Source organism: Thamnophis sirtalis, unplaced genomic scaffold, assembly GCF_051295495.1.
Source record: "Thamnophis sirtalis isolate CommonGarterSnake01/CBP01778 unplaced genomic scaffold, rThaSir2_p1.2 scaffold_2, whole genome shotgun sequence".
Lineage (NCBI taxonomy): Eukaryota > Metazoa > Chordata > Lepidosauria > Squamata > Natricidae > Thamnophis > Thamnophis sirtalis.
Window position 1 is genome coordinate 101,042,280 of NW_028261382.1, and position 27,933 is coordinate 101,070,212.

At 57.7% G+C, this 27,933-nt stretch overlaps 3 protein-coding genes across 3 annotated transcripts; 1 reads left to right on the plus strand and 2 right to left on the minus strand.

Annotated features, from left to right (window-relative positions):
- Positions 1–213: 213 nt before the first annotated feature.
- On the minus strand, positions 214–5,765 carry MAF1 (MAF1 negative regulator of RNA polymerase III). The gene is made up of 8 exons (XM_014068115.2): positions 5,507–5,765; positions 4,082–4,219; positions 2,990–3,118; positions 2,467–2,632; positions 1,877–1,998; positions 1,666–1,785; positions 1,452–1,574; positions 214–1,300 (listed from the first exon to the last, which is right to left on the minus strand). The coding sequence occupies exons 2-8, from the start codon at positions 4,162–4,164 to the stop codon at positions 1,279–1,281; spliced, it is 765 nt and encodes a 254-aa protein (XP_013923590.2). The 5' UTR covers positions 4,165–4,219; positions 5,507–5,765; the 3' UTR covers positions 214–1,278.
- A 3,989-nt stretch (positions 5,766–9,754) lies between these two features.
- SHARPIN (SHANK associated RH domain interactor) lies at positions 9,755–23,794 on the plus strand. The gene is made up of 14 exons (XM_087706560.1): positions 9,755–9,986; positions 10,134–10,308; positions 10,592–10,675; positions 13,561–13,702; positions 13,791–13,881; positions 14,001–14,271; positions 14,392–14,528; positions 14,673–14,846; positions 21,099–21,259; positions 21,356–21,467; positions 21,570–21,749; positions 22,133–22,231; positions 22,316–22,459; positions 23,299–23,794. The coding sequence occupies exons 1-14, from the start codon at positions 9,768–9,770 to the stop codon at positions 23,377–23,379; spliced, it is 2,070 nt and encodes a 689-aa protein (XP_087562686.1). The 5' UTR covers positions 9,755–9,767; the 3' UTR covers positions 23,380–23,794.
- Positions 23,795–23,917: 123 nt separating this feature from the next.
- Positions 23,918–26,846, minus strand: CYC1 (cytochrome c1). The gene is made up of 7 exons (XM_014068110.2): positions 26,696–26,846; positions 25,758–25,951; positions 25,206–25,332; positions 24,810–24,967; positions 24,546–24,706; positions 24,368–24,468; positions 23,918–24,240 (listed from the first exon to the last, which is right to left on the minus strand). Exons 1-7 carry the CDS (start codon positions 26,792–26,794, stop codon positions 24,136–24,138), a joined length of 945 nt encoding a protein of 314 aa, XP_013923585.2. The 5' UTR covers positions 26,795–26,846; the 3' UTR covers positions 23,918–24,135.
- Between the last annotated feature and the right edge of the window lie 1,087 nt (positions 26,847–27,933).

The following is a 27,933-nucleotide window of genomic DNA, read 5'->3' on the forward strand; positions in this document are numbered from 1 at the left end:
CGCCCGCAGCGTTTGCAGATCCGTGACCACCCGGGGCGCCCCTTTTGCTCCCCCGCCCAATTGGGGTTTCTCCTTTTGTGGAAAACTCTCAAGCAGAGGAAGGGGCTGCCCGGCCTCCCCCCCCCCCTGGAGGGCCAAAGCAGACAAGGAGCCCCCGGGATCATCCCCCCCTCCTGCTTCACCAGCGCCCCAAAAATCCACCAGAGACAAAAGTCAGAGAGAAAAAACCTTTATAGCCAACAGAACCACTAGCCAACAAGGGGGGGGGGGAGTTGAATGTCTTCCAGAGGGACCAACCATTCCACGGGGGGGGGGGGGGAGAGATTAAGTGCTCCTGCAATGGGCAGATTTGGAGTGTCTATGCAAGGCTGAATTTTGGAGGGGGTCCTGGAGAATAGCACCCCCCTCTTTATACTGCACCCCATTTGAAGGCAGGGAATGGAGAGGAATTGCTGTCCCCACCATTGGCCCCAGTGGGGGGGGGGGGCAGGCTGTCCAAATGTTTGCAGCAGAGGCGATGGCACCTGCCCACTCCCACAAAAGACACACAAAGATACACACACACACACACCCCAGGCAGGAATCTGAGTCAGTGCGAAGGGAGAGCAGGGCAGAAGGGGAGGGGGCTGCTGTTCAGATGGACGGATGGGTAAATGGATGGACAGCCCTGGCCCCTTCAGTGCAGGGAGCGCTGCTGGGGGCTTCTGTTGGGAGGGGGGGGGGAAGCTAGCCTCCATCAGTCTTTGGGAAGGGGGAGCCGCTGCTGCTGCTGCAGCTGGTGAAAGTGCTGGGGAGGGGGGCACAAGCAGACCCTTGGCAGGAATACAAAAATAAAATCTCTAGGAGCCCTGGGGGGAGCCAGAGGGCCCCAAATGCCAGTCCAGCTATTTGAGGGCAAAGGTCTTGGGGGGGATTAAAAAAAAGGGGGGGTCCCATGTTAATTCAGCTTCTCCTTCCAGGGTCTCAAGGCTAAAAGGAGCCCCCGCAGCAGCCAGTCCGGCCCCCCCCTCCCATCAGCCAGCCTCGGGCCGTGTCTCCCCGCCTGCAAATCGTCGTGTCCCGCAGGCAGGGCAGGAGAGGCGCAGAGTCACAAGAACTGGGTCCCTGAAGGCTGAGCCGGCAGGCGGAGGACCGGCTGGCAGCATCCTGGGCGTCCGGAGGGCCAATTCCACACGCAGCAGCATCCACAGGGCAGGCAGAGCAACGCAACAAGGCCGAGTTGTTTGGGGAAAGAGCTGGCAGCGCCGTCCTCCATGGGAGAAGCCCCCGGCACAGGAATCACATGCAGACCACCTGCCTCCTGTCGGCAGAAGGGGGCGCCCATCACTTCTGCAGCCCAGGCGAGAGGCGGCCAGGCTTGGCCCAAGAATGACCCCCGCCAGACTGCAGCAAGTGGGGCCAGGGGCGGGGGGGGGGAGGAGTACGGGGGGGGGGGACGGGGGACAACTCACTTCTCCGCCTCAATGCTGCCCCCGTCCCTGTCGCAGCTGCCGGGGGTCTCCTCGGCATCGTCCTCACTGAGGTCCATGTTCAACTCGTTCCCAGCCTCGGAGTGAGTACGGTAGGTGGAGCCGCTGGAGGGGGGGGGGACACAAAGGGGGCTCAGAACACACCCCAGGGGCCGGGAGAAGAGCCGGGGACCCCCAGGGCCTCCCCTGCCTTCACCTGATGGAGCGACAGGTGAAGAAGACGATCCTCTTCAGGCGCTTGTTGTAGAAGAAGTAGTTGAAGGACCAGAGGCTGCCCTCCTCCCCAAAGGGGTCCGAATCCAGATCCGGGTTGTAGCTGCGGCACAGAAGGGGAGCTGGAGGGGCCTCGCTTGGGGGGGGACGCCCTCCTCCCTCCCGCCCCCCCAAACTCCCTCACGGCCTCCCACCTGTAGATGTCGCACTCGGAGAGGCAGATCTCCTGGTCGACCGCGTCCCACAGGTGAGGCTTCAAAGCAGTGAAATCCTCCCGGACGGCAGAAAAGAGGCTGCAGTTCACGGCATTCACCACCTGAAAAACGCCCCCAAATGGACACACCTGGGACTGCAAATGGGGAGGAACTGGCGCATCCTGCGGTTCCCAGAAAGTCTTTCCACAGGATGCGGAAGTTGGTGGAAGAGCCAATGCAGCATTTCAGGAGTGGCCGGGCACTGCACCCCACCTCTGGGCTAGGTACAGGGGGTAACGGGAAGGAGGGAGAAGCCGCCTTCTCCAAAGACTGGCCAGGCCTGATGACAGCGGGAGGAACTCGGGCGGGAAGCGGGACAAACAGCGCCCACCCTCTCCTGCACCCTGAGCAACCTCAGGGCCCTCCAGCCACAACGCTTCCTCCTCCGTGAGCACTACCAGCCCCCTAGTCCCTGGAGGCCTCTCCCGGGCACCCCCTCGATTCCTTGGGCAAGGGACCCAGGACAGAGGCTTCCAGAGGGTTACAAGGTCGGCTGCCCTGCCAGTGCGGAGGGCGAGGGGCCCGCTTACCCAGTTGAGGCTGGGCTCCCGGCTGAACTCGTGGCTCTTGGCAGCGCTGAAGTCGTAGTCTGGGCGGAAAGATTCGTTCAGGGTGGCGATCAGGTAGAAGAGGGTCTTGCGGCTGCACTTGTCACTGAGGGGCCCCTCCTCGTCTCCACTCTGGCTCTTGCTGAGCCTGGCACGACAGACACACACACCGCTTGGCCCCAGGGCTGCCTTGGAGGGGGCAGCCAGGCTCCCCAGGCAATCTGGGTCCTGCTTAGCTCAATTGGGAGGGTTGGAGAGACGCTGCCCATGTCCTCCCACGGGGACAGGGTACAGCAGCCTTTCCCCAAGCAGGCCAGCCAGCCGGCTGACCTGACCTAGAGGGGGAGGCTGGGAAGAGGCCCCTTTATTGCCCCCCCACCCCGCCCCCTTGTTTTTCCTGTCCCTGTCTCCCAGGGAGCCGCGCTCGTGCAGCTGACTGGTGGTGCAAACCAACGGGGGCCTTTGGGGGAGCGTGGCCTTTGCACAGGCGGCTGGGTGCACCTACCGGTTGGGGCTGATGCCGGTGGTCTGGGGCGGCGACAGAGCCTCCAGGACGTGTGGCTGACCCTCCTGGCAAAACTGCTTGAAGAGGTGCTTGTCATCCCCGGCCATCTTGCACGAATAGCTCTCGATCCTGTGGGGAGATGAAGGGATCCCCCTGAGGCCAGACCCACCTCCACCCCCAGCCAAGGTCACTTCGGGGCCACTGCTTCCTCCTGAGCTAGCGGAGCCTGGCGCCTGTTTTTCAGGGAAAGACCCATTTTTGGGCCAGCCAGACGGTGGCCCCTCTTGGCTGCTGACCGGGCCAGGAGGTGAACCAAAGAGGTTCCTTTCGAGACACCCACAAGGCAAGTCAGCAATAAATCAGAATAATTCTGGATTCAGTTGTTCGTTCATTCAAAGTTGCCTGGCAGCGAGATGGGCAGCGTGTAAATTTAACATATAATAATAATATAATACAACATATTAATATATGATATTATAATGTATGATAAACCATTGACTGCTCTGCATGGAGGTGGTATTTCAGCTAAGAGGGTCTGCCCATTCTTTCTCACGGCCCAATTTCAAGGCAGATGCAATTGAGGACAAATCCATGATTCCCGGGGAGGTCATTAAAAACGAAGGCCCTGAGGGACGGAGGGGAGCTGCCTAGGAGAAAGCGTGAAGTCGCTGGTGGGATTACACGAAGGGCTCGACAGAGGTATGAAAACAAAAGGTGGCGGAATTGAAAAGACAGGAAAAGAAGGGGAAGGAGACCAAACTGCTCTCAGGAAAGAAGCAGCTGAAGTCAGCAAAAGGAAGGATGAAGGCTCACAATCAGGCATCTCCACACAAGGAAACCCTCATGGCTGCTCAAGACAGGCGGGCAAAGGGCCGAGCAGCTGCTCTGATTGGAGATTCAAGGGCTGCTCACGGGAATCGCTGGACCAGGGTGGGTGGGCCGGGTGCTCTTTCGCAGGATGGGTTCTGGCCCAGAATTGACACCAATTTGCCATATGAAGCCATATTAATTAGGGGGACCATAACTGAAGACTCCTGTTACAACTGCTGCCCCCCCCCGCTGCCCTTTCCTCCAAAGCGCCCACACCCTCACCTGCCAATAATATGCGCGTCTCCCGTTTCCACTGTCAACTGGGAGTTGATGGCTTCAAAACTGGAGTTTTCCAACAGCTTCATTATTGCACTTCCTGGGGCCAAAGAGGCCTTCGGTACTTTGCAGTGCAGTTGAACTCCCTGGCAGAGAGAAAGAAACGGATCCTCCGGTTACACCTGTGGAAACGGGAGGGAGAGCTGGGCGGCTCAGCCAGGGGGATCCCCAGCAGGGCACTCTCCTTAACACTCGGGGAGGGGCGTCCCAGCAGCTTTTGGTCTGAAAACCGGACCTCAAAAGAGGAAGAGATTTGGGACGGGAGGCTGGAAACGGCTGGGCAGAGAAATGCCACCAAGGGAGAGCAGTGGAGATCATCAAAAGCCTCAAGAAGAATCAGCGCCAGCTGTGCCCCCAGAGATCCCCTTTGCTGCTCCCCAAAATGCTACCAGACAAAACCACATGCAACTTTGCATCTGACCCCTTTTAGTGGTGGGGCTTTTGGCAGCCGGAAAGCTGCCCATTGGGCCTCCTGCAGCAGCCCTTCCGCCTGGAGAGTTTTGCCCTCTCTGCAAGAGGACACGGCAGGCAGGCCGTACAAGGCTCCTCTGGGGAGCCAATGGGAAGGACTGTGGAAGGACTCCTGGCTGGCTTGGGGAAGCACCTCTGGTAGGTCCCGGGCTAAGCAGGCAGGCAGGGCTGCTTGTGGTGCGGCTTCTCTGTGGTAAGCCACAGCCGAGTTTAGGGGTGCCTGGGGAGCCCCCTTGCCTTACAAAGCCAGGCTGGGCTGGCCCCACTCAAGTCAGGCCTCTGAGCAGCGGGGCAAGCCTGGTTAGGGGGCATCAATTGGGGGGGCATTTAGTGTGCAACTCCAAAGCAATTCAATGGGTTCCGTGGAACCCAAGATGGGATGATGTCTGCTTGGTGGAGGCAGAATAACAGCATTTGAAGGGACCTTGGAGGGCTTCTAGTCCACCCTCTACATTATCCTGGACAAATGCCTGTCCCGCCTCTTCTTCAAAGCCTCCAGTGATGGGGCAACTTCTGGTGGCAAGTCGTTCCGCTGGTTAATTGTCCTCACTGTCAGGGAGTTTCTCTCCGTTTCCATCCGTTGCTTCAGGAGCTTCGGAGAACAGGCGCAGCCCCCGCTTCTTTACGCCCCCCCCCAGACATTGGAAGCCGCGCAAACGTCCCGCAGCCCCAGCGGACCCAGCGAGGGCGGCCCAACCCTCAGGCCTTCTTCGGGAGGCTCCTCCGCCGGCCAAAACTACACTTCCCGCGATGCCGCGCGCCCAGCAACCCCTCCCTCCCTCCCCCCTCCTTCCCGGGCCCCATGATGCCGCGCGCGCCGCCTGATTCCGCCTCGGCGCGGGGCATGCCGGGCGATGTAGTCCGGCGGCTGAGGGCGCTTCCCGGAGGGCCGTTACTCGCCTTCCGCGGGCCGCGTCCGGGGCTCAGGGCCGGGGGGGCGTCGAGCGGCGCAGTCTCCCGGAGGAACTCGAGTCGGGCGCCGCCGTCGCCTGGGCGGCCACTCGTCTCCTCCAAGCGGCTTGCCGGAGCCCCGCCCGCCTCGACATGTCCCCGACTGGAAGAGCCACCGCGCCGTCACCGCCCGCCTGCCGCTCCCGCGAGCAAAGCCCCCGATCGGACTCCTCTCCTTCGGAAGGCAGCGGACGACAACAGCAGCGGGAAGCCGCGCCCTTCCCATCAAGGATTGGGCGCCCGCCAGACTCGCCACTCTGATTGGGGGAAAGCGACGCCAATCGCCAGGAAGAGAGCACTCAGTGGCTGCCCTCCGCGTCAATCCGCATCAGCGCCCGCCTCGGAAGAAGAGTCCTCCTCCCATTGGCCAGGGCTTCAAGGGCGCGGTGTCGTCGGCCAGGGAACAAAGGCGAGGGGGCGGCTGCCACTCAAGGCGGCAGGCCCCGCCCCTCGTCCCGCCTGGTCCTCCGGGAGGAGGGCGGGGCTGCGAGTGGGTCGTTGGGAGGAGGGGTCACCCGCGGAGGTCTGGGAGGGGGCGCCGAGGGGCTCCTGGTTGAAGGCGGGGTGTGGCTGGGGGGGTGTCACACAGGGAACCCCCCCACCCAGTGGACTACACAAAGACACACCTGCACCTTTCAGTTTATTCTTGCTAAGGATTGTGTCGTTCCAAAGCCCCCTCCTCCCCCTCCTTCGTTAATGCGAAATAGGGGAGCTCTCTGAACACAGGCAGTTCCTGACTTACGACCACAACTGTGTCCAACATTTCTGTTGCTCACCGAGACAGTTGTTGAGTGAATTTTGGCCCATTTTATCACCTTTCTTGCCACAGTTGTCAAGCGAATTACTGCAGTTGTTCAGTTAGTGACACGGTTTTTAAGTGAATCCGGCTTCCCCAATGAAAGCTTGCCAGAAGGTTGCAAAATGGGATCACGTGATCCCGGGACGCTGCAACCGTCACGGAGAAGTTTATTGGCAGCCAGGTTCAGAAAACTAGAACAGAAGACTAGCATTGCAAGTTCTGAACCACCTCCATTTATCGAATCACGCGTTCTTATACATTCTCAAAGGCAGCGTAGCACAGAAACACTTAACTCCTTTCTTATTGGTTGCCTTGAGGAAAGAAGCCTTATAAGTAGATATTGTCTGTCTTCTCCTTTTGTCTTGGGCCATAGGTACTGGCTACACGTGTCTCTATGCGAACTTTAGCTGAACCCTGTGGTTTTGGGCTTTTGCCATAAGAACTTTTACTGGAACCTTTACTGGACTTCTGTGGTTGAAGTCCAATGACATTTTCCTGTCTTTTTACAAGCGAGCTTTTTATCTGTCCCTTTTGCCATGTCAATGAGCCATTAAAATGGCCAAGCCAGTCCCTTTAATAATAATAAAGAGTTCTCCCCTTCAGCTCCAAGGGGCATGGGATTAAGGCATGATAATATTGGCCCTTTGCCCAACTCGCCACATGGCATCTGAGAACTCAACCAAACCTGGATTCAAAACGCAGCCTAGAGAGTTGCCCCTGCATGGCCCCATGGGAGTCTGACAACCAATCAGGATACAAGCTCAAGATCAAAGGCCAGAGAGGACATAAAACCAGGGACTCAGCATCTCAGCCTTCCTTCTCTTCTTCTCCACCCAACATTGAAGCATGTGATCCCCCTTTCCTGTTCAGGACTCAAGCCATGTGGTCCTGTCCACCATTAAAACCATCTTTCCAAGCAGCCTCCATGTCATCTCCAGTGTCTTTTTCCCCCACTTGGAGCCAAACCCAGAAGGACATTTCTTTGAACACTTGAATGCCCAGTAAATGGACTATTGTAAGCGGAGGACTTCCTGTAGAACAAAAGATGCCTCCGGGGACCGGCTGGCAAGAGGTGGGCAGTGCCAGACCAGCAACCGTACCCCACAGCCTCTTGAGCGTCCTCTTTGCTGAGCAAACCTTTGGAGGAGCCCCTTCATCCTCTCAGAATTTGATGACCGCTTTCCAAAGAGGAGCAGCTCAGACGGCTGCCAGGCCGGGGACCGTCCCAAGGGACAAAGGGACCAGTGCCTAGCATTGGACACACACACAAAACACACACCTGGCAGTCACAGGAACAGACGAAGGTAGCCATTGCAGGCAGTCCTCCGCTTAGAATCACAATTGGCCCAGAATCTCTGTCATTGAGTGAAGCCGTTGTTAAGCAAGTGCCACACGACCACTTTGCTCAATGCCCATAATCCTGGCTCTCCCAGCGGTGATTAAGTGACCTCCTGGGCGTGGTGGGGTGGGCAATGGGGCTGGGTGTGATGGAAGGTAATGGGCTGGAATCCAGAGGAGCGAGAGACAACTCAGTTCGGATAGTTTGTGTGAGAGAAAGAGGGTGAATATGGCTCCTCCCTAAGAGTTCCCAGAGTAGATGCTTCATCCTAGGAAAGAGTCGGCTTCAGTGTGGCAAGACTCTGTCCAGAGGTGTGGACGAATAAAGAAGTCCGCTTGGAAGCATCACCATGGTCGATCCTTGGCTTGTCTCGGCTTTTGGAGTCTGACGTTGGGCCTCCCACCACCCCCAGGAGGGACGGGCCCTCTCTCAACCCCACCAGGAGGGGAGAACAATCATGAGAACAGATTTTAGGTCTGTTCTTCCAGACACGGGTGGGAGGTTTTCTCCTCCCTGCATGTAGAGGAGGGGAAATCCCTCAGTACAGAGGGAACTGACCTCAAATCCAATGCCCCCCCCCCTGCAACCTTCCTCAGAAGATTGCAAGTGGTGATCACATGATCGGAGGGCACACCGTCTCCAGATCAATCGTAAATGGAAATATGTTCCCAAGCGCTTGACTGGGTGGAGGGGAATGTTTTAGGATGCCCGGAAGTGCTTTGGGGGGGCTGTAAAGCAGCCCCCTCCTGATTGCCAAAAGGAGGCTGAGCAGCTCAACCACAGCACCAAACACCTGGCTGAGTGCTGAGTGTGGAGCAGAAGGTGAACCGCTGATGTAGGAATTACAGTTAGACAAGTAAGAAAGTCGGCTGGTTTCCATTGCTAAATTGTAGTCATTCATTCATTCATTCAGGTTTTTATAAGGCAGCCTGGCTCAAACTGTGTGACGCTGTTACTGTCATATTTTATTGGGTCGTTATGGGTATGTTGTACATAAGCAGGATAGCATAAATACCTAACCATAAACCAGCAAGAAATATAAGTATATACATATACATACATACGTATATTTATATACAAATATAAATTCTAAAATCTGAAGTATAAAATTTTATTTATATCCTGCTTTTACTATTTTTATCAATTACTCAAGGAGATCATTGTACAAAATCCCTCTTCCTTCTTCCCCACAACAATCCTGTCAGTAGTCAGTGACTCAGCCGGCTTCAGCTTCTAAGGCAGGACTCAAACTCTCCTTTCTCCCATTTCTAGCCCAGTTCCTTCACCACTGGAGCCAAACTGGCTATTCTAAGATGAGAAATGGCAACTGAGCACAGAACTAACAACTTCGGGGTGGGTGGGTGGGTGGGATTTCCACTCACTGACCCCTAATGCAGGGGGCTTTTCTAAGTGTGGGGAGAGTGGAGGGGGGACCTGTCACTTATAATGCCTTGGTAAGGCCACACCTGGAATGTTGTGTCCAGTTTTTGTCACCACTATATAGAAAAGATGTCAAATAAAATGCAGAGGAAAAACAGTGAAGACGATTCGGGGGCTGCAGGAATTAGGTTCATCCAGTTCAATGAGAAGAAGGACCAGGGGTGACATGAGAGCCCCCTCCCAATATCTGCGGAGCTGCCACCCAGAAGAGGCGCTCAGCCTATTCTCCAAAGCACTTTGAAGGCAGGAGGGAGGTAGGGAGGGAGGGAGAGGTTGCTAAGTGAATCTGGCTTCTCCGTGGACTTTGCTTGTCAGGAGGTCGCAAGAGGGGATCCTCAGACGCTGCGACCGTCATAAATGCGAGCTGAATTTTGATCACGTGACCACAGGGATGCCGCAACGGTGGTCAGTGTGAGAAACGGCCCTATGTCGCTTTCCCCGGGGCCCTTGTAACTTCCACCGGTCACTAAGCGAAGCGTTGTCAGCCGAGGACCAGCGTCGATGCTCCCAGAATACGAGGCCCAGGGCGGGGCGCGCGACTACGGCTCCCGTCGTGCCCCGCGGCGGCCGCCGGAAGAGGAGGCAGCGCTTCCGGGATGGTGGCGCGCGGGGCTTCCGCTTCCGGCGGCGCGATGGCGGCATCGCCGGACTTGGCCTCCGCGGCCGCTGCGCCGGGGGGGCAGACGGTGGTGGCCTCGGCGCGGGCCTGGGTGCCGCGGACGCCGCCGGCCTCGTCCTCGCCGGGCGCCCGGGACAGTCGGCGCCTGCTCCGGCTCCAGCTGAGCGCGGCTCCCGGCCCCGAGCGCTTCCGCCTCGGCCTGCACGGCGGCCCCGACTCGGGCCCGGAGCCGGTGAGGGGGCGGGAGGGAGCGGGGGGGGGAGGGGGGCGCGGGAGAGGAGGGGGGCCGGGGGAGGGCGCGAGGGGGAGAGGGCCGCCGTTTCCCGGGCGTCCCGAGTGAGCCTCCCTCCCTCCCTCCCTCCCTGCGCTTGCCCGGCAGAGCCTGGTGGAGTACGGCCTGAGGGAGATCTCGTACGAGGCCAAGAGCGGCACCTGCCACGAGCTGAAGGTCCTGGCGCGGCCCGAAGACCCGCTGCTCTTCCACTTCGAGGACGAGCAGGAGGCGCAGGCCTGGTGGGCGGCGGTCAGCAGCTCCCTGCGCGAAGTGCAGAAAGGTCGGTCTGCCGGTCGGGGAGGGGCCGGGGCGCAAGCGGCCTTCGGGGCGGGAGGGGGCCTGCGGAAGCCCCCCTCAAAGAAAGCGGGGTCCGAGAGCTGCTCCCGCCTGAGGAGGCTCTGTGGCCTGCTGCCCCGGGGACTCGCTCGGCTCTTCCTTAGAATTAGCTCATTTAGGGCTTGTTTGCCTCTGAAGGGAGAGCCTGTTTGGGCCGGTTGCCAGGCCTGCCTTCTCTCGCCCAAAGGCCCGGGCTTCTCAAAAAGAAAACTGCTTTCTCTCGCCAGCTCCAGAAGGAACCAATGGGCTCACCGGCCGGCCCTCTTCCCAGCCTTTGGCTGCCTCCCTTCCCCTGGAGACTGCAAAGAAAGGTCAGTGCATGCCCCCACCTAAATAGCCTGGCAACAAGAGAAGGAGGTGCTGCTTATCCGCTCTGGGCTGTCAGGGTTTTTCAGGATAATCACATTGAAATACATGCAGTGAGGCCAAATTGTGGAAACAGAAAAAAAAAAGTCTCCTTTTGGAAATCTCAGCAGTTCTTATTTTGCTGGGTCTCTTAGCAGCTCTCGATATCTTGAACTGTTGTCTGCAAGGGTTCGGGGCCGTTGGTGCTGTTTTCCTCAACTTTGTTGGGCAGCTCCGGTTCCTGTTCATGAGGGATGAGAGGTCTGCGCTGTTTTATTTAATGCATGCACCCGGGGGTGCCTTTGGCAGTTTGGGGTCCAGTGTCATCAAGATGCAGATGATACACAGAGCGAATGGAGATACAGGAAGCCCTTGACTTACTACCACACTTGAGCCTCTCCAAGATTCCTGTTGTTAATGGAGACGTTTGTTAAATGAATTTTGCCCCATTTTATGACCGTTCTTGCCACAGATGTTAAATGAATCACTGCGGTTGTTTAGTCAGTAACGTAGTTGATAAATGAATCTGGCTTCCCCTTTCATTTTCCTTGCCAGGATGTCGCAAAAAGGATCATTGCAATGGACATAAGTATAAGTTAATTGCTTTTGAAATATGACCACATGACTATGGGGATGCTGCAAAGGTCATAAGTGAGAAAAATGGTCATAAATCACTTTTTTAATTCCTTTGTAATTTCAAACAGTCACTAAACAAACTGTTGTGTGTTAAGGATCACCTGTACAGCGGAAGTTTGTAAGGTTTCAGTGGAAAGAAACACTGAGGCTTAATTTAATTAAGGCTTAATCTAGAGTGGTTAATTCTGAAACCAATCCTGGTCATTAATCCAGAAACTAATTCTGTAAGTTCTAGATCAAGGTAGAGTTTGTCTGATCTCGACGTTCTCCGGGAGTCATAGCTCCTGCTGTGTCAGTACTTGGAAGCTGTGGTCAGGAGGACCATTGGCCAGTTTTCAGGACAATGAAGGCATCACTTGGCTGCCTTGACAGGGACTCTGCCTTGGGTGTAGCCTCTGAGGAAGCAGTGAGAGGGCTACCTGGGTGATCTTCTGCCACCTGGGAACTTGACCCATGCCCACTGAGGACAGTGGAAGCTATCACTGCCCCATTATTGGAGGGGGAGTTTCCAGCAGTTTTGAAAGAAGCTGTCATTCTTTCCCTTCTGATAAGACCCTCCCTGAATCCATTGGTGTTGGATAAACTATTATCTAGTCACAAAACTTTTGAGAGAATAGCAATAGCCTTTAGACTTATACACCGCTTTACAGTAGTTTTACAGCCACCTCTAAGTGGTTTACAGAATCAGCCTCTTGCCCCCCAACAATCTAGGTCCTCATTTTACCCACCTCAGAGGGATGGAAGGCTTGAGCCTGGTAAGATTTGAACTGCCAAATTACAGGCAGGTGGCAGAAGTAGCCTACAGTACTTCACACTAACCACTGTGCCACCTACACGAAGAATGTAGTTTGAGACACGGGGGGCATGTTCAATACAGTATGGAGAAGTCATTTGTTTATTATTTAGATTTACAAGACACTTGCAACCACACTTAGAAAGCACATTTTCTGACTAGAAGTTTTTTTTAAAAAAAATTGTAAACTACCATTAAAATTCATGAGCTACTGCTCACTTCATCAAATGTACGGAGTGGCTACCAGTTTCCTTCTGATTTTGAGCAACCGTGGACTAACATGACTCTAGTGAATGCCAATTCACTACTAACTCTAGGCACATAGAGATTAAAAACAGACACAACACCTAAAACAAAACCATAGAGAACAGTAAACTTTATTTAAACTGCATGATGTATCTGGATGTATCTCTGTTCAGGTGGGATTCAGGTAAGTGACTGAGACAGCATTGGTCCCTCTTAACGGTTTTTTCAGAGGTTCCACTCCTCTTCCAGCATGTGGGCCCCATCAGTTGCCCGTGGGGAAGAGAGGTGGTTTTGGTGGTCCTGACATTAAAGGGGTTCCATTAGGCCCACTCCCCTGTTTGGGGTTCAGTATCAGTAAGCAGGTGACACCTGGCTTCACATCCCCACTCTGAACTGTCAGGAGCCTGGAGGCTGTTGGGATCTGGATGAAGGTGGAAGGGACTGAAACTGAACCCTGATAAGATGGAAATGCTGTTCGTCCATTGAGCCCCCCCCCCTTGCACCCCTATTACCTCTGGGTGACCACAAGTTCTCCTGAAGGAAGAGGATGTGTCCTCTGGATTCTCTGCTGCTGCTACTGCTTCTGGAACAGGGATGGAAGCTGTGGCTCAGGAGCCTTTGCCCACCTTTGGGAGGAACCCTAGTTGTTTAGACCACTGCACTGCGCTCCCCCCCCCCCCCCCCGAAGCTAAAGGCCGCTTGGATGCTTAAAGCCACAGAGCCCGTGGGCTGTCTGGGTCCCATCACTGGGAATGTGTCCTGCATCTCCATCAGGCCCTGCTCTGGCTGCTCTGGTCATCCAGGCGCAATTGAAAGTCATGGTTCTTTACCTTTATAGCTTGGCTTTCACCTGAATGGTCCCAACCTATTAACTCATCCAGGGAAAAGCTGCTTCTGGTTCCCAATCCTCCAGGCGATATGGTCCACTCGTATGGCCACCCTGGATAGTTTAGGCTGGTCCAAGAGGACCCTCAAGGAAGAGGTTGAAGATATTCTGCAGAGGGTCGGGACCATTTTATGGCTCTTCTTTTCTTTTTCTTTTCGTCTTTATTTCCCTGTTACCATTTTTTTAGTTTACCAAGGATGCTGAATATTTGCTTTCTACGGTGTGAGCAGAGCACAAGCCAAAGCCAAAACTAGAGTAAATAAACGACAGTCTCCCCTTTGCTTCCTCAGACGACTTGGTGCTCCGTCTTTCTGCAGCCATCGAACTGGGAAACGAAGAGGAGGCCATGCGTTGTGCTTCCTTGCTTGCGCAGCAGCACACCGCCCTGCGCATCCAGCTGAAGGAGTCCTGCTATCCTGCCGGCCAGATCAGGTGAGTCAGAGGAGAGGGAGGCCTCTGGTCGGGCTCCTGTCCTTCGCTTTGCAGGTGGCGCCTCTTTCACTGAGCCCTTTCCTCTTAGCATGAAGGTGCACGTGGAGGACGCCTCCTGTTCTGCCAGCATCACAGCCCGGGTGCACACGCACACCACAATCGCCGCCCTCCGGCACCAGGTACTCCGCTCGCTTCATCTTCCCTCCAGGAAAGGGGGCATTGGGCACAGCTGTGGGCTTAGGAGGCCTGCCTAGGCACTGGAGCTGCCCCCATGCGCCCACCTGCTTTGCCCCACCAGGTCTTTCAGGATTATGGATTCCACCCCACTGTCCAGCGTTGGATTATTGGGCAATGCCTGTGTGTGGACAGCCGGACGGTTGGGTCCTACGGCATCCGGAAGGATGGCGATACAGCCTTCCTCTACTTGCTCTCAGCGAAGGGAGCCAACCTCTCCGAGCAGCGTTACAAGGAGGACAAGGACTGGGTGGTGCTCCAGCCACCCCCCTCAGCAATCCCCGGCAGCTCTGACGGCAGGCACAAAGGCAGCGCCACTCCTTTGGCGAAGAAAGGTGAGCTGGGGAAATACATCTCCACCCGCGTGGCTTAGGAGGAAGGCCATGCGCCAGTGCTGGCCTTCCCTTCCTGCTTGGAAGAGGGCCGGGCTCATCCCAGGGCTTTTCTGCCCACAGGTGGGAAAGAGCTCAACAGGAAGTCGGATGTTGGGGAGATCACTCGCTTCCTGGACTCTATGCATATGAGTAAAACCCTTCCGTGTCGCACTCAATCCCCCACCATCCCAGCTGCTGCCCCCCCTTCTCCTGTGCAGGTACGTTGACAGCAGGGCAGGAGGTGGCTCCCCTGAGTCCTCATCTGAGCCCTGCCCAGGTGCCCTGTGCTCCCATGGGCAGCCTCGGCTCCTCACTGCCCGGCAGGGGGCACTGAGGAAGGGCTCCCCCTCTCCTTCGCCCAGGCTGGCTGGTCGTGTCCCACCTGCACGTTCATCAACAAGCCCACCCGCCCCGGCTGCGAAATGTGCAGCACTGACCGCCCTGCTGGCTACGTGGTCCCTGTGAGCTACCGGCCGGACGATGTGGAACTCTGGCGGATCCAGCAGGAGAAGGAGGGCATCCTGCAGTACCAGAAGGTAGGCCAGTGGCAGTGGGAGAACTGGTGATGGAGGGGGCTCCTTCTCCTTGGCGGAAGCATTTCCTCGCACTGTTAGGGTTGACCTCTGCCTGGGCCCAGGCCTTTCACCCTGTTGAGCCGCATCTGGCTGAATCCGCTCCCACTCGGCCTGGAAGAGGCTGCAGATTTGCAAATGCAGGGCTACGGTTTGTAAAATGCAGAATTTCACATCTTTAAATTAGAGATTTAGAATTTACTTAAAGACTCCGGTCCTTCAACAATCACAAGGTGGTAAAAGTACATATCTCCCCAACGCTGAAAGAGCAGGCACCGAATGCCCAGCTCCAGAGGGAGGGATTGCAAACCTGGGAGTGCTTCCCAGCCCTCTCTGGTGGGAGGGTGGGCCACAGCCCCCTCCTCTTCAGAAGGGCCCCTCGTTATGCGGATCTTAATGCCTGCAACTTCCTTCCTGGGAGCGGCATCAGCTCTGCCGTATAAGCTTTGTCACAGTCGGCTTCCCACCCGGATACCCTTGTGCCCAGGGAGCACCTGCAACTCCTCCAGGCCTTCCCCCCTGCTGGCATCCCAAGAGGCAGCTTCTAGCCCCCTTTCAGGGACAGTCCACAGAGGACCCAGGGGGGAGGGTGGGCCAGGGTGGGCCTGGTGGCCTGGTTCGACAGGCTCAGGAAGAGGTAGCACCCAGGCGGCTGTGGCAGAGAAGGCAGGGGAGGTGAAGGCTCCATTGGGGGTGGGGGGGGAGAAGGCTGAGCCAGCCGGTTTCAGTGGGAAGGGCGTCTCCTTCAGTGGGACTGCACAGAAGTCGGGACTCTGCGTGACTCGTAAGCACCGATGTGGATGAGCGTTGGGTATTATTAAAGCCTTCTGTGTAAAATTAGAAATGCCGTATATGTCTTTTTATAAGTCCTGTTGCTTTTGTAAAAGTGACCTTTCCTGTTCCTGTTGCACTTTGTGTACAAGCCTCCTTCTACTTTGTTTCCTTTGACTTTCCTGCGGCATCCTGTACCCTTGCAAGAATTTCTCCGTCTTTGAAGCTTCCAGGGCGACTGTGGTCCCCAATCAGGCTTGTGGGGAGGGGGCGAAAAGCGAGGAGGGGGAGGCAGCGGTTCAGGAGCCCCTGATGACTCTCTTCTCTTCTTTCTTTTTTCTCTTGTGGCAGGAAAAGGGAAGGAGAGAAGACAGTCCAGCCGTGCCCTATGCCCACAGCCTTGGGCCCCTGGACGAATTCATCCACCTCTCCTCGGAGTTCTCGTAGCTGCCCTCGCAGCCCTGCCCAGCTCCTCTGGCGCCACAGGCCCCGGCCCCGACTGAGGCAGGCTCCAGAGCCCTCCTTTGAGAGAGAAGCGGGCGTGGCCCCGAGGAGGAGGGGGGCTAAGCATGGCCCTTTGCCCAAAGAGTCAGGCCAGGGTTGCTGTCCCCTGTTGGGATTGGAAACTTACTGGGGGGGCCAGTTGCAGCCAAAGGAAGCGGGAGGACAGGCCTCTGCTCCACCCGGTTCCCTCTCTGGGGGCCAGAGGGTCGTTCTGGGCGGAGGGCTGCTCTGGTTGCCGGTGGGGACTGAGGCTTCGGTTGAAGGTCCTCCCTTCCCCCCTCCCCAACTGCCTTGTGGAGCTGCTGGGCAGGGAGCCTTGAGCAGCCTGGCGGTTAGGCAGCGTGTGATGCGAGAGGGATGCTGGAAGCAGAGGCGCCCCGTTGAACTCCTCCAGTGCCCCTCTGGGGGTGGCGTTTCAGAAAGTTATAAGGTTGTCCTTTGGCCAGGGTTCTTGGCAGGAGACGGATTGGCTGGCAGCCGGTGGCCCGCTGGGGCCAGGCGTTACCGAGCGGGTCCCAAGCTGGGGAGCCCCGGGACCAGGGGACCTTTCCTTGGGGCGCTTGGGCCCAGCCTGCCTGCCGGTGAGCATCAGCAGAGGGATGAATTCTAGAGAACAGCGGCTTCCAAGTCCTTCACTAAACGTGGCTTTGGGTACCGTTCTGAGATGGGTTAATTTCTGCATCTCGCATTTGAACATTTGAAGTTTTGAAATGAATTGGAGATCTTGTTGCATTAAAAGATGCCTTTGGGCCAGGTGGCCCACCCTGTGAATCCGTGTTCCTTTCTTGACTGAGCCAGGAGGGAGATTTCCCCCCCCCCCCATGATGGCTGTGGGTGTGGTGGCGGGAGCCCTTGTGTGAAATTCCCTCTGTCTGGGGAGCAAATCTTCTGAGGAGGCCCCTTGCTGCCCCCTTCAGCTTCAAAGGCCCTTGGTTCCCTCCCTCATCGCAGCTGGCATCACCCGAGGGCATCGCGGGTCTTGTTTTGGTGGCTGAGCTCCTATGCGGAAATCCTCGTGGGGGCTCCCTCTGCACCTATTGTGGCAGAAGGTGCTTGAAAGGGGGGGGGGGTGAAGTCCCCCACCCCTAGAGAAACCCAGAGCCCCCTTGTCCACAGCTCTTAACGCATGGCTTCCTCTTGTGGCTGCCAGGTTCACAAACGCTCTGAGTCCTTCCTCTCCTCTCTCCTGCATAAACATAAAACCTCCCGGAGTGCCTGAGAATCGGGCAGTATATAAATTTAATATTATAGTTGTACAACATCGTAGGAAAAGGGAGTGGAGCCTTCCCAAGACATGAATCTCTGGCTTTGATTGCCAACAAGGATGGCGTTTTCCACCTGCCCACCACCACCACCAAACTTTGCTTTCTGTGGGCATACAGTAAGTGCCCACACCCCGTCTTGCGATTGGCGGGTGTGCAGGCTTAGGATGTAATCTGATTCACAGTCGAGTGGCTGCAGCAATGTCTGTTGAAGCAAAGGTGCATGGGAGCTTCCGCACTGCCTGAAAGAGGCGCCTGAGTAGACCAGCCGGGCCTCAGGGAGCCAAACGAAGGGGGGGGGGGGGCATCAGTCTATCTAGACCCCTTCCAGTCAGGCTTCAGACCCGGTTACAGCACAGAAACCGCTTTGGTCGCATTGATGGATGATCTTTGGAGAGCCAGAGATGAAGGACATTCCTCCATCCTGGTCCTCCTTGACCTCTCAGCGGCTTTCGATACCATCGACCATGGTATCCTTCTGTGACGACTGCGGGAGGTGGGAGTGGGAGGCACCGTGCTACGGTGGTTCTCCTCCTACCTCTCGGACAGGTCGCAGTCGGTGTTAGTGGGTGGGGAGAGATCGTCCCCAAGGCCCCTAAACTATGGGGTGCCGCAGGGCTCGGTCTTATCCCCCCTACTATTTAACATCTACATGAAACCGCTGGGAGAGATCATCCGCAGGCACGGGATCAGATACCATCAATATGCGGACGATACTCAACTGTATCTGTCCGCCCCGTGCCAAATCAATGAAGCGGTTGACGTGATGGGCCGGGGTCTTGAAGCCGTTATGGACTGGATGAGGGTTAACAAGCTTGTGCTCAACCCAGAAAAGACCGAGTGGCTGTTGTGTTTCCCTCCCAAAGATTTGGCCAATATACCAACACTCAGGCTGGGGGGTCAAATTCTACACCCCTCAGAGAGGGTCCGCAACTTGGGAGTCCTCCTGGATCCACAGCTGTCATTCGACCACCATTTAACGGCTGTGACCAGGGGGGCATTCGCCCAGGTACGCCTGGTGCGCCAGTTGCGACCCTACCTGAACCGGGAGGCCCTCACAACAGTCACTCGGGCCCTTGTGATCTCTAGGCTGGAATACTGCAATGTGCTCTACATGGGGCTGCCCTTGAGGAGCATCCGGCGACTTCAGCTAGTGCAGAACGCAGCCGCGCGAGTGATTGCGGGTGCACCCCGATTCACCCGCATAACACCTATCCTCCGCGAGCTGCGCTGGCTACCTGTCGATCTCCGGATGCGCTTCAAGGTGCTATTAATCACCCATAAAGCCCTACATGGCAGTGGATCTGGATACTTGAGAGACCGCCTTCTGCCAATTACCTCCCTACGACCTATAAGATCCCATAGATTAGGCCTCCTCCGCATTCCATCGGCCAGCCAGTGTCGGCTGGCAACCACAAGGAGGAGGGCCTTCTCAGCAGTAGCCCCGACCCTTTGGAACGAGCTCCCCGTGGAGATTCGTACCCTCTCCACCGTCCAGGCCTTCCGCACTGCCTTGAAGAACTGGCTCGCCCGTCAGGCCTGGGGATAAGAATCGTTACCCCGCCCGAATGATGAATGGATGTTGCTTACTATTTTATTATATGTTGTTGTCTTAATGTTGTATTCCCCTCTCCCTGGTTTTCTGTGAGCCGCCCTGAGTCCCCTCAGGGAAAAGGGCGGCCTACAAATGCTAATAAAACCAAAACCAAAACCAAACCAGTCACTGGAGGTTGGGCCCTTCTGAATGGTCCTGGGCTGCCAGGGGCCCAGGAGGAGGCGATGGCCAGCACTGGCAGGAAGCACCGCTGCTGGGCTTCTGGTGGTTCTCAAAATATAAGCCACCCTCCTCCTGCCTTTTTAAATAGGCAGGAAAAGATGCACTTTTTAAAGGACGGAAAGCCTGCAGTAGCGATAGGTGAAGCCCCTCCATCCACAGAGAGGCTCCAGAGCCAGGAGAGTCAAATGCAGGGATCCACTTGCTCTGAGAGAGGTTTATCCTGCTTGGCTTCAGATCAGTTCAAGATCCATTTTGTCCGTCGTGCCATCGGATGAGCCCAGCAAAGCCGGAATCCAGGGCAAACCGTACCTTGCCAATGCCACATGAGCACGCTTACCCAATTAGGTCACCATCCACCGGGATCGGCAACGTCCAGACCGCAGTTGGCTTGTTTGACCCGGCAAAGGCAGTGATTATTGTGCACCCAAAGTGTTGAAGGATGGCAACTCCAGGATGCGAAAGTCCTCGTAGCGCATCCTGAACCTGCTTTCTCTGCCGGAAACGGAACTTTGGAGCCTTGCATAAACTCTGCAACTTCAGCCTTTCTTTCAGTGGGAAGGGAGGCCGTCCATTGAAGGTGGGGTCAACCTTTCAGTGCCCAGGAAGCAGCTGGTCTAGGCCAGAGGTCCTTTCCCATTGAGGTTTCGGAGGCTGAAGGCTTCCCCAGTGTCTGTCACGGAAAGCACCAGGTTTGCAAAGAGGAGCCCTTTGCAGAAGGGAATCCTTGACCCTAGGGGCCAAGGGGCTGCCTGGGGAAGGGGCCCTTGCCTGACTCCTATCAAGACTTGCGTTGGGGCAGCCATTGGAGATGGGTTGGATTCCGCTCTGGGGCATAATGGGGTCCGGGCAGCTGGAACCCCCTGCGTCGGTTGCTCCTTTTTAGGGGCTTGGCACTAAATTCTTGACGGGACCCCTCAATCTGCCCAGCCAGGGCAGTTGCCTTCCTCTTGGTGAGGCTCTTCTTCAGATGGTCCTCTGTGAAGCCCAGCTTTCTCCAGCGATCCTGCACCGTTGCTTGGAGATTTTGTAGAGGAGAAGGGTTGGTTATGGCTTCACGGCCAACTTGGTTCTGTGCTCAGTCCTCCCCCCCCCCCCCCCCCCGGAGCCTCTTCCGGTTCAAGGCTGCTCCCTGGGACGTGTTCCCCGTCTTTAGGAGGCAGTTGTGGATTCTGTTGCCTCTTCTGATGCTCTTGGTCCAGCTTACAGGGCCCTGATATGTACGTTTTATTGCGCATTCTCATTTCGGTGCTGCTGTCTGGAGTTCAGCTGTCTGGGACGAGCTTTCCAGGGACCGAGCGGGTTTGGGAGGTGGCAAAATGATGCACTGATAAATAAGCAGCTCTTAAAATGGCAGAGAAGAGCTCTGGTGAACAACAATGCACAGGAGGGAAGATTTATTCCGTGAAGCTGCTGCAGAAAATCCCGGCCCCCCTCGCTTCCCCACTGCTTGCAAAGGCGCCCCCTCCTCAAGGGCAGAGACTCTGGCCGGGTGGGCCGCGAATGTTGTAGACCCCACTGGCAAAATCCTTTGCCTCGTAGCATCCGATGGTGCCCGAGGGGCAGAGAAAGGCTGTCCGGGCTGCAGTGCCCTCAAGGGCGGCTCCATTGTCTTCCCGGCTGCCAAGGCCACAAAGAGACCCCCGTTTCTCAGCTGTGCTGCCCTCACGCTGTGCCTTCACAGTGCCTTTCGTGCCAGAGGGCTCTGAGAGGTGGGGCTGATGCATGGTGGGCATTTCACGTAGCTGTGCCAATAACATTTCCAGGGATTCCGCTCTGGTATCTTCATCAGGTCCCTGCTCGTGGGGTGCTCTGCCTCTCAGGCATCCGGCTGTCTCCCAAAGGGCCTCCGGGGCCCCTTTTCTGCTGGCTGCCGAGCCCAGCTTCGTGCCCTTCCTCCTGCAGGCCCAGGAGCAGGAGCGGCTGCAGAATTTCCAGCAGCTGTGCCAGCTGGAGGAAGAGGCCCTGGTGCCCAACCAGCAGGAGATGGAGTGCCGGATCTGCTACCTGAAGGTGGGGCCGGGCAAAGGGGTGCTGCTGAGGGAGTGTCTGCACAGCTTCTGCAGGTGAGGAGCCTCACCGGGAGGAGGAGGAGGAGGAGGGAGGCAGGGCTGGGCCTCCTCCCCTTCAGCCGCTCTCTGAGCCGCCTTCTCCCTCCACAGAGCCTGCCTGCGCCAGGTGGTCAACTGCAGCCAGGACCCCCAGGTGTCCTGTCCCTTTCGGGACGATTTCTACGCCTGCACCTGCCACCTCCAAGACAGGGAGATACGGGCAGTGAGTCCGGACTGGGGAGCTGCCAGGGAGCGTTGGGAGGAGAGGGGGGGAGCCACTCCTGCTCTCGGCAAGCCCTGAGCCAGCCCCTCCCCTCCCCTGCAGCTGGTGTCCTTGGAGGAGTACGAGCGCTTCCTGGAGCGGCGGTTGGCGGTGGCTGAGAGCCGGGCGCAGAACAGCTACCACTGCCGGACGGCCGACTGCCTCGGGTGGTGTGTCTATGAGGACGACGTGAATGAGTTCCGCTGCCCCATTTGCTGGGCTCTGAACTGCCTCGTCTGCAAGGTGGGCGCACACACACACACACACACACACACGTCTTTGCTTGGGAGTGAGACTCGGTGGGTGGAGCGCTGGCAAGAGGTGGGGGGGGCACCCTGAATTTGCACCCTTCAGCTGCCCTTTCCAGACTCCTCCGACGAGACCGGCAGCCAGAAACCCTTTCATCCTTCCCTGCGTTCCTCCTCTGGCCGGGGAGGCCGGCTCCTAAGGCCACAGGCCCAAGATAGTGGGACCAGGCAGAGCTGTGCCCTGACGGAGGAGCCCACCTGAAGCTTGCTGGCTGGCTGCCACTGAAAGCAGGGGGCAGCTGTTCACCTGCTGTTCCAAGGGGGGGGAGGGTCCTTGCAAGGTGGAAGGGCCCAGCCTGAAGCTGCCTCTGCCCGCAGGCCATTCACGAGGGCATGAACTGCAAGCAGTACCAGGACCAGTTAAAGTCCCAGGCTCACAACGATACTGCTGCCCGGGAGACTAACGACATGCTGAAGGTGAGACCGGCTCCTTCGCCAAGAAAGGCAGCCCCCACCCCTGCTGCATCACGGAGCAGCTGACGGTGTCTTCTGTCCCGGCAGACGCTGGTGCAGATGGGGGAGGCCATGCATTGCCCCGCGTGCCGCATCGTGGTGCAGAAGAAGGGCGGCTGTGACTGGATCAGATGCCCCGTCTGCAAGACAGAGATCTGCTGGGTGACCAAGGGGCCACGCTGGGGGCCAGGGGTAGGTGTCCTCAGGGGGAGGCAGGACGGGAGGAGAAGGCAAGGAGGGCCAGCCCCGCTTCCCAAAGTCTGCCTGCTAGGGAGAGGGCGAAGGAAGAGCAGGCCAGGCTCCCTGGACATGGGCTTCCTTAGGCTCCTCCCTGCGCCGGTCTTGGGCCTGGCTGTCCTGGGAAGGACCCGGGGCTTCCGGCTGCGGAGCTCTTGGGCCAATTGGCCATTTCCACAATTTAGAAGGCAGGACTGTGTGTGTCCAGACACACGGACGGGAGCAGCAAAGTTGCCTGAACTAAAGCAACACCCGCTCCTCCTCCTTTGTGGCCTGTCTGGTCCTTTGAGCTCTGAAAGGACACAAGCAGCCCAGGAGGCAGGCTCCTCGGGAGCTGTGGAAGGGGTCACCAAACACCTTGCCCAGCAGTCCCCGTCCCCCCCCACGCTCACCCCGAAGGGTCCAGCATAGCTGATGCTGCACTGCCTCTGGCCCGCCTGCCCAGAGGCATCCAGCCCTCCCTTGGCCGGCCTGGGAGTTAGGAGCCAAGCAGGGCCTCTGGCTCTCCCCCGTTGCTTTCTCCCCTCCACCCCAAAGGCTGGCTTTTTCAGCCAATTGCCAAAGCGCCCCATCAGATCAGCTGCCCCAACGTAGGCAGGCAGGCAGGCAGGGGCCAGGATGCCCGGGGGAAGGCGGCAGGCCTTGGGAAAGCACCGAGCCCCAGCGTCTCCCAGGGAGGCAGCCGCAGAACGCAAAGGGGCCCGGAGGGAAACTGGAGGGGTCCAACTCCGGTGTCACCGAGGGGCAGGAGGAGGGTCGCCTGCCAAGTCACCCCACTCCCCCCTTTCTTGCAGGGCCACGGTGACATCAGCGGGGGCTGCCGGTGCAACGTGAATGGAGAGAGATGCCACCGGCTGTGCCAGAACTGTCACTGAGCGCTTGGCAAGAGGAAGCGGGCAGGCTGACTCCCCCCCCCACACCTCAACAGCTCCACTGGGCCCAAGCCTGCTTTTTTTGGGGGGGGGGTGTTTCCCTACTTAACTCTTCCTCCCTTTCCTGCATCCTGGACTTCTAACTACCTGACGGGTAAAAACACGCGGCACTTTACAGCTCTGGCAGGTGCTGTGGGGGCTGCCAGGGCCTGAGGCTCTGCACCCAGCGTGGTCTGCTTTCCACTTCCCTTGCAGCGGAAGGGTCAGAGAACGGGGGTCTCCCCCTCCCTCCAAGGACTTGATTCCAAAGCCCCCACCCCCACCCCAAAAGGCTTTAACTGACACTTCTGGGAGAGGCTGCCACTCTATGTGGCTGCACAGGGGGGAAGAGAACCTTGCCAATAAAAGGAAAACCCGCCAGCTGTCCATTCTTTTCAGGGCGGAGGAAGGAGGGGGAGGGGGTGGGGGAGGGGCAGGAATGGCCGCAACTGAGGCCAGGGGACCTTCGGGCTGAGGGGACGCCTGAAGAAAGCAACCAGCATCTGATTGAAGAAACACGTTTATTGGGTGCCTGCCACCCCTTACCCCAGGGTCCTCTTGCCAAGGCCGCGAGAGGGACTGGGCGAATGGTGAGAGACATTAAATAGCAGCCAGCACACTCGGGAGAAGCGGCCATCCCCCCCCTCCCCGGCCAGCCACACGAAGGACGAAGCGCCATCAGCGCTCTGGCACCGGAGGCGGGTCTGCCTCATCCAGAGGTCAGTCGCGACGCTGGTAGAACATTTTCCTGCTGAGCGCAACCGAAAACTTGTGCTTTGTCATCAAGTACACAAAGGGAATCACCACGGATGCAATCAGTATTGTCTGAGGGAAGAGAGGAGAGACCGTCACGGAGTCGCCCCGAGGCACCGCCCTGCGGCCATGTATGCTCTGCCCCACCAGGGAAGCAGCAGCTGGCCCCATCGGGCCACCACCAGCAGAGAACACGCACCTTGAGGCCTAGCCGCTTGCGGTCATCGAATTCCGGTTCTCCTGCCCATCGTAAGAAGGTGCAGACGTCCTTTGCAACCTGTGACATGGTGGCAGGCGTCCCTGTAAAGGAGCAGAGGCAGGTGACCCCCCCAGCCCAGTCAAGGAAAAGGCCTCCTCCCACCCCAAAGGCTACTCACCGTCATCGTACTCCAGAATATCGTTGTAGAGGGGAGGAGCCATGGCTATTGCTTGTCCGGGGAAGTAGGGGTTGTAGTAAAGCCCCTCTCGCATAGTCACGCCACCAGGGGGGTCGCAATAGCCAGTGAGAAGGGAGTAGACGTAGTCCTCACCCCCATGCCTGAAAGGGAAGCGCAGTGAGGGCCCAGCTCCTCCAAGCCTCTCCTCTGCTTGGCAATGCCAACTGCCAAACTCTGCCCAAGCCCCACCTCAGGCAGGATTACCTGGCTTTGAGAATGAGGGTGAGGTCAGGAGGCAGGGCCCCGTTGTTCGCCGCCCGTGCTGCTTCAGCGTTGGGGTAAGGGTTGGGGAAGCGATCAAACAGCTTGCCAGATCGCGTGTACATCTCGCCGTTCTCGTTGGGTCCATCCAGCACCTCCACCTAAAGGACGAGAGGCCGGCCTCGCTTGGCAATCCTCCCCCTTCCCCAGAGAAGGGCCAGCTGTCTCTGTCCACCTCCCTCCCGTCACCACCTCCGCTCCCCAGGAGCGTGACAAGGCCACCCGCCCCACCTCTTGAAGGCAGGAACCACACGAGGCAGCCCAGAGCAGCACCCACGACATCCGAGCCAGGGTCAGTTCCCTGTGGTCAACATCGACCCCACTGCACGCTTGGCTTACCTCCTCAGCCAGGGCCTTGGCTTCCTCTTCGGTGTGGGTAGCACCCACAAGATTGCGAAAGGCCATGTACTCCATGCTGTGGCAAGCGGAGCACACCTGTTTGTAGACCTGGTAGCCACGCCGGACGCTGTGGACACGAATGTTTCCTTCAGGCCAGAAGCCTCGCAAGGCAGTGCTTACTAACAAGCCAGCCATTGAAACAGGAAGCAGGCAGGCAAGCACAGGAACATCCGGTTTCCTCCGGTGGGGGCAATGGCACTGCCCAAGACAGTGAATGGGCTTCCTCTGAATTGGCCCGGTGTGCCCAATGCCGGAGGAGGGAGGCAGCTGGGCGAAGCAGAGGACCAAGGGAGCTCAGACATGACTGCAGGCAGGCAGAACACGGGTGCAGGAACAGCAAAGGAAGTGGAGGCAGCTAAAGGACTCCCCAAGTGCCACCAGACCGGGTGGGACATGCAAAGAGAAAGTCTGGCAGCCGCTTCCTAGCCAGGGGGGCAAAGCAAACTCAAATGGGACCCCAGGCGAGCTCTGTTGGGCTACGGCCCCACCCACCTGCTGTGATCCAGGGCAGTCAGGAGGCCACCGTGGCTCCAGGGGTAACTGGGTGGATGAAGCTCCAATTCCGAGGCATTCACAGATCTCTGGAGGGCCCAGACCAGTCCTGCCCCGCCGACGGTCACAACGCCCAGAGCGCCAAGGGCTACCCGCTTGCCCCGGGACAGGCCCGCCAGGGACGCCATGTTGGCCTGCAACGAAAGGCAGCTGAGCAGATCTCCCACAAGTGAAAGGGCGCCTCGCTCCTCCAAACCAGGCGGGAAGACCTCCGAGGCCACCGGCCACATACGGCTGAAACTCCCCAAGGGCCAGTCCCTGTTCTCCCTTCAGTCCGCTGCTTTGCTGGATTCCTCTGGATTCCCAAGAATTACGGCTGTCTGTTCAAAATGAACTGCCCCCCCCCCCAGATCCCCTGCAGAGTCCGTGGGAGGGAATCAGGCCAGAGTTTCTCAGCCTTGGCAGCCTGAAGATGGGTGGACTACAACTCCCAGAATGCCCCAGCCTCTAGGGAATCCCGGGAGTTGAAGTCCCCCCATCTCCCAAGCTCTGGGGCAATCCGGACCTCTCAAACGCCGCTCCAGCCAGGGGGGCGGAGGGGCCTCTGGGCCATGGGGGGGGGCTGGGGGCTGCAGAGGCCTGTCACGGTGGGGGGGGGGGCTGGAGCTGCTTCCCGATCTCCCCCCTGGGGGCTCCTGGAGCCGAAGGGCGGGGCTGCCTCCCTGCCCGCCGGACTCTCCGCAGCGGCCGCCCGATGGATGCCGCATCCCGCCCGGCGGCCGCCAAGGACGGCCCTTCCTCCCCGCAGCGGCACGGGCCCCGAGGGCCGCGGGCGGGGGGCAGCCGGTGCAGGAGCGGCGTGACCTTGGGGCGGGAGGCGACCGGCGCCCGAGCGGGAGGGGGGGCCGGCGCGCGCCGCCCGCGCCGCCCGGCCATACCCGCGGATGGGGCCCTCCGGGCAGGGCCGGGACCAGGAAGCGGCCCCGGGAACGCGCCAGGCTCCTCGCCGCCGCCGCCGCTGCCGCCACCGCAGCCATCTTGGGGGGAGAGGAGGCGAGCGAGCTTTCCCACAAGGCGCCGCGCGGCGGAAGTGCGAGCGTAGCTTCCGAGCGACGCCCTGCCAGGCTGCGGGCGGGCTAGAGCGGCGGTCTCCGCAGGACACGTGACGCCGGGCGGACGTACGAATCCTCAAGAGGAGCCCCCTTCCGCCTGCTCGCGGGCCTGCAGCGCTTCGCCAGGACGGAGAGCGGAACCTGAAACAGAGCTGGAAGGGGTCTTGGAGGTCATCTGTTCAACCCCTTGTTCCCAAGCAGGAGACGCTGTGCCGGTTCAGGCAGACAATCCAGCGATGAAACACCCACAGTTTCTGGTGGCAAGCAGTTCCACTGGTCAATTTTTCTGAGTTTCTCCTCGATTCCTGGTTTCTTTTCTCCTTGAGGAGTTTTCATCCCTTGTTCTCTTGATTTTAGGCGCTTCGGAGAAGAAGTTGGAAAACACCTTCTCCTTTTTTGGCAACAGCCGCTCAAATACTGGAATGCTATCAGGTCCCCCTCTGGCTCTTCTCTTCTTCAGACTGGCCAAACAGGCCTTGAATCATCCTAGTTGCTCCTCTCTGCACTTTCTCTCCCCCCCCCAATATATTTTTATTATTTGTACATTTAAAACAATGCAGTGCCGCAAAGTCGAAGTGACCATACCTTCGCATTATATGCAGCTAGTCTCAAACATTGACAATTAGCCTACTTAATACATTATCAATCCTTCTGTCCAATCACAATGTATGCAGTTTGTTCCAGTCTTGTCACCTTGTCTTATACCAGTCATAAAATCTGTTCCAGACTTCAAAATATTCTGATTTATTTTTAAGTTCAAGGGTGAGCCTATCTGCTTCCGCACAGGCCAACACTTTTCTGATTATACCTAGCTCTGATTTTTTTCCAGGATTGTGCATAAGTTATGCGTGCTGCAGTTAGTACGTGTATAATTAAATAAAGTGTATCTTTCTTAAACCCCTCCGGTATTATACCTAGGAGAAAAATTTCCAGTTTAACCAAGATTTGGTCTCCCACCATTTGTTCTAACCATGATTGAATCATTTTCCCATAATGTTTTGCCTCATTGCACGTCCACCACATAGGATAAAAAGTGGCTGGTATTTTTCTACACTTCCAACAAT

What these genes read in the sequence shown, in the direction of transcription:
- CYC1 (XM_014068110.2), bottom strand. Translation starts at nt 26,794, where the DNA reads ATGGCTGCGGTGGCGGCAGCGGCGGCGGCGGCGAGGAGCCTGGCGCGT. An exon ending in CCGGAGGGCCCCATCCGCGG is followed by an intron (nt 25,952 to 26,695) that starts GTATGGCCGGGC and finishes CTTTCGTTGCAG; the next exon opens with GCCAACATGGCGTCCCTGGC. An exon ending in ACTGCCCTGGATCACAGCAG is followed by an intron (nt 25,333 to 25,757) that starts GTGGGTGGGGCC and finishes TCGTGTCCACAG; the next exon opens with CGTCCGGCGTGGCTACCAGG.
- SHARPIN (XM_087706560.1), top strand. Translation starts at nt 9,768, where the DNA reads ATGGCGGCATCGCCGGACTTGGCCTCCGCGGCCGCTGCGCCGGGGGGG. An exon ending in CCGACTCGGGCCCGGAGCCG is followed by an intron (nt 9,987 to 10,133) that starts GTGAGGGGGCGG and finishes CTTGCCCGGCAG; the next exon opens with AGCCTGGTGGAGTACGGCCT. An exon ending in GGCCACGCTGGGGGCCAGGG is followed by an intron (nt 22,460 to 23,298) that starts GTAGGTGTCCTC and finishes CCTTTCTTGCAG; the next exon opens with GGCCACGGTGACATCAGCGG.
- MAF1 (XM_014068115.2), bottom strand. Translation starts at nt 4,164, where the DNA reads ATGAAGCTGTTGGAAAACTCCAGTTTTGAAGCCATCAACTCCCAGTTG. An exon ending in GGGAGCCCAGCCTCAACTGG is followed by an intron (nt 1,999 to 2,466) that starts GTAAGCGGGCCC and finishes GGCGTTTTTCAG; the next exon opens with GTGGTGAATGCCGTGAACTG. An exon ending in TCCGAGTGCGACATCTACAG is followed by an intron (nt 1,786 to 1,876) that starts GTGGGAGGCCGT and finishes TCTGTGCCGCAG; the next exon opens with CTACAACCCGGATCTGGATT.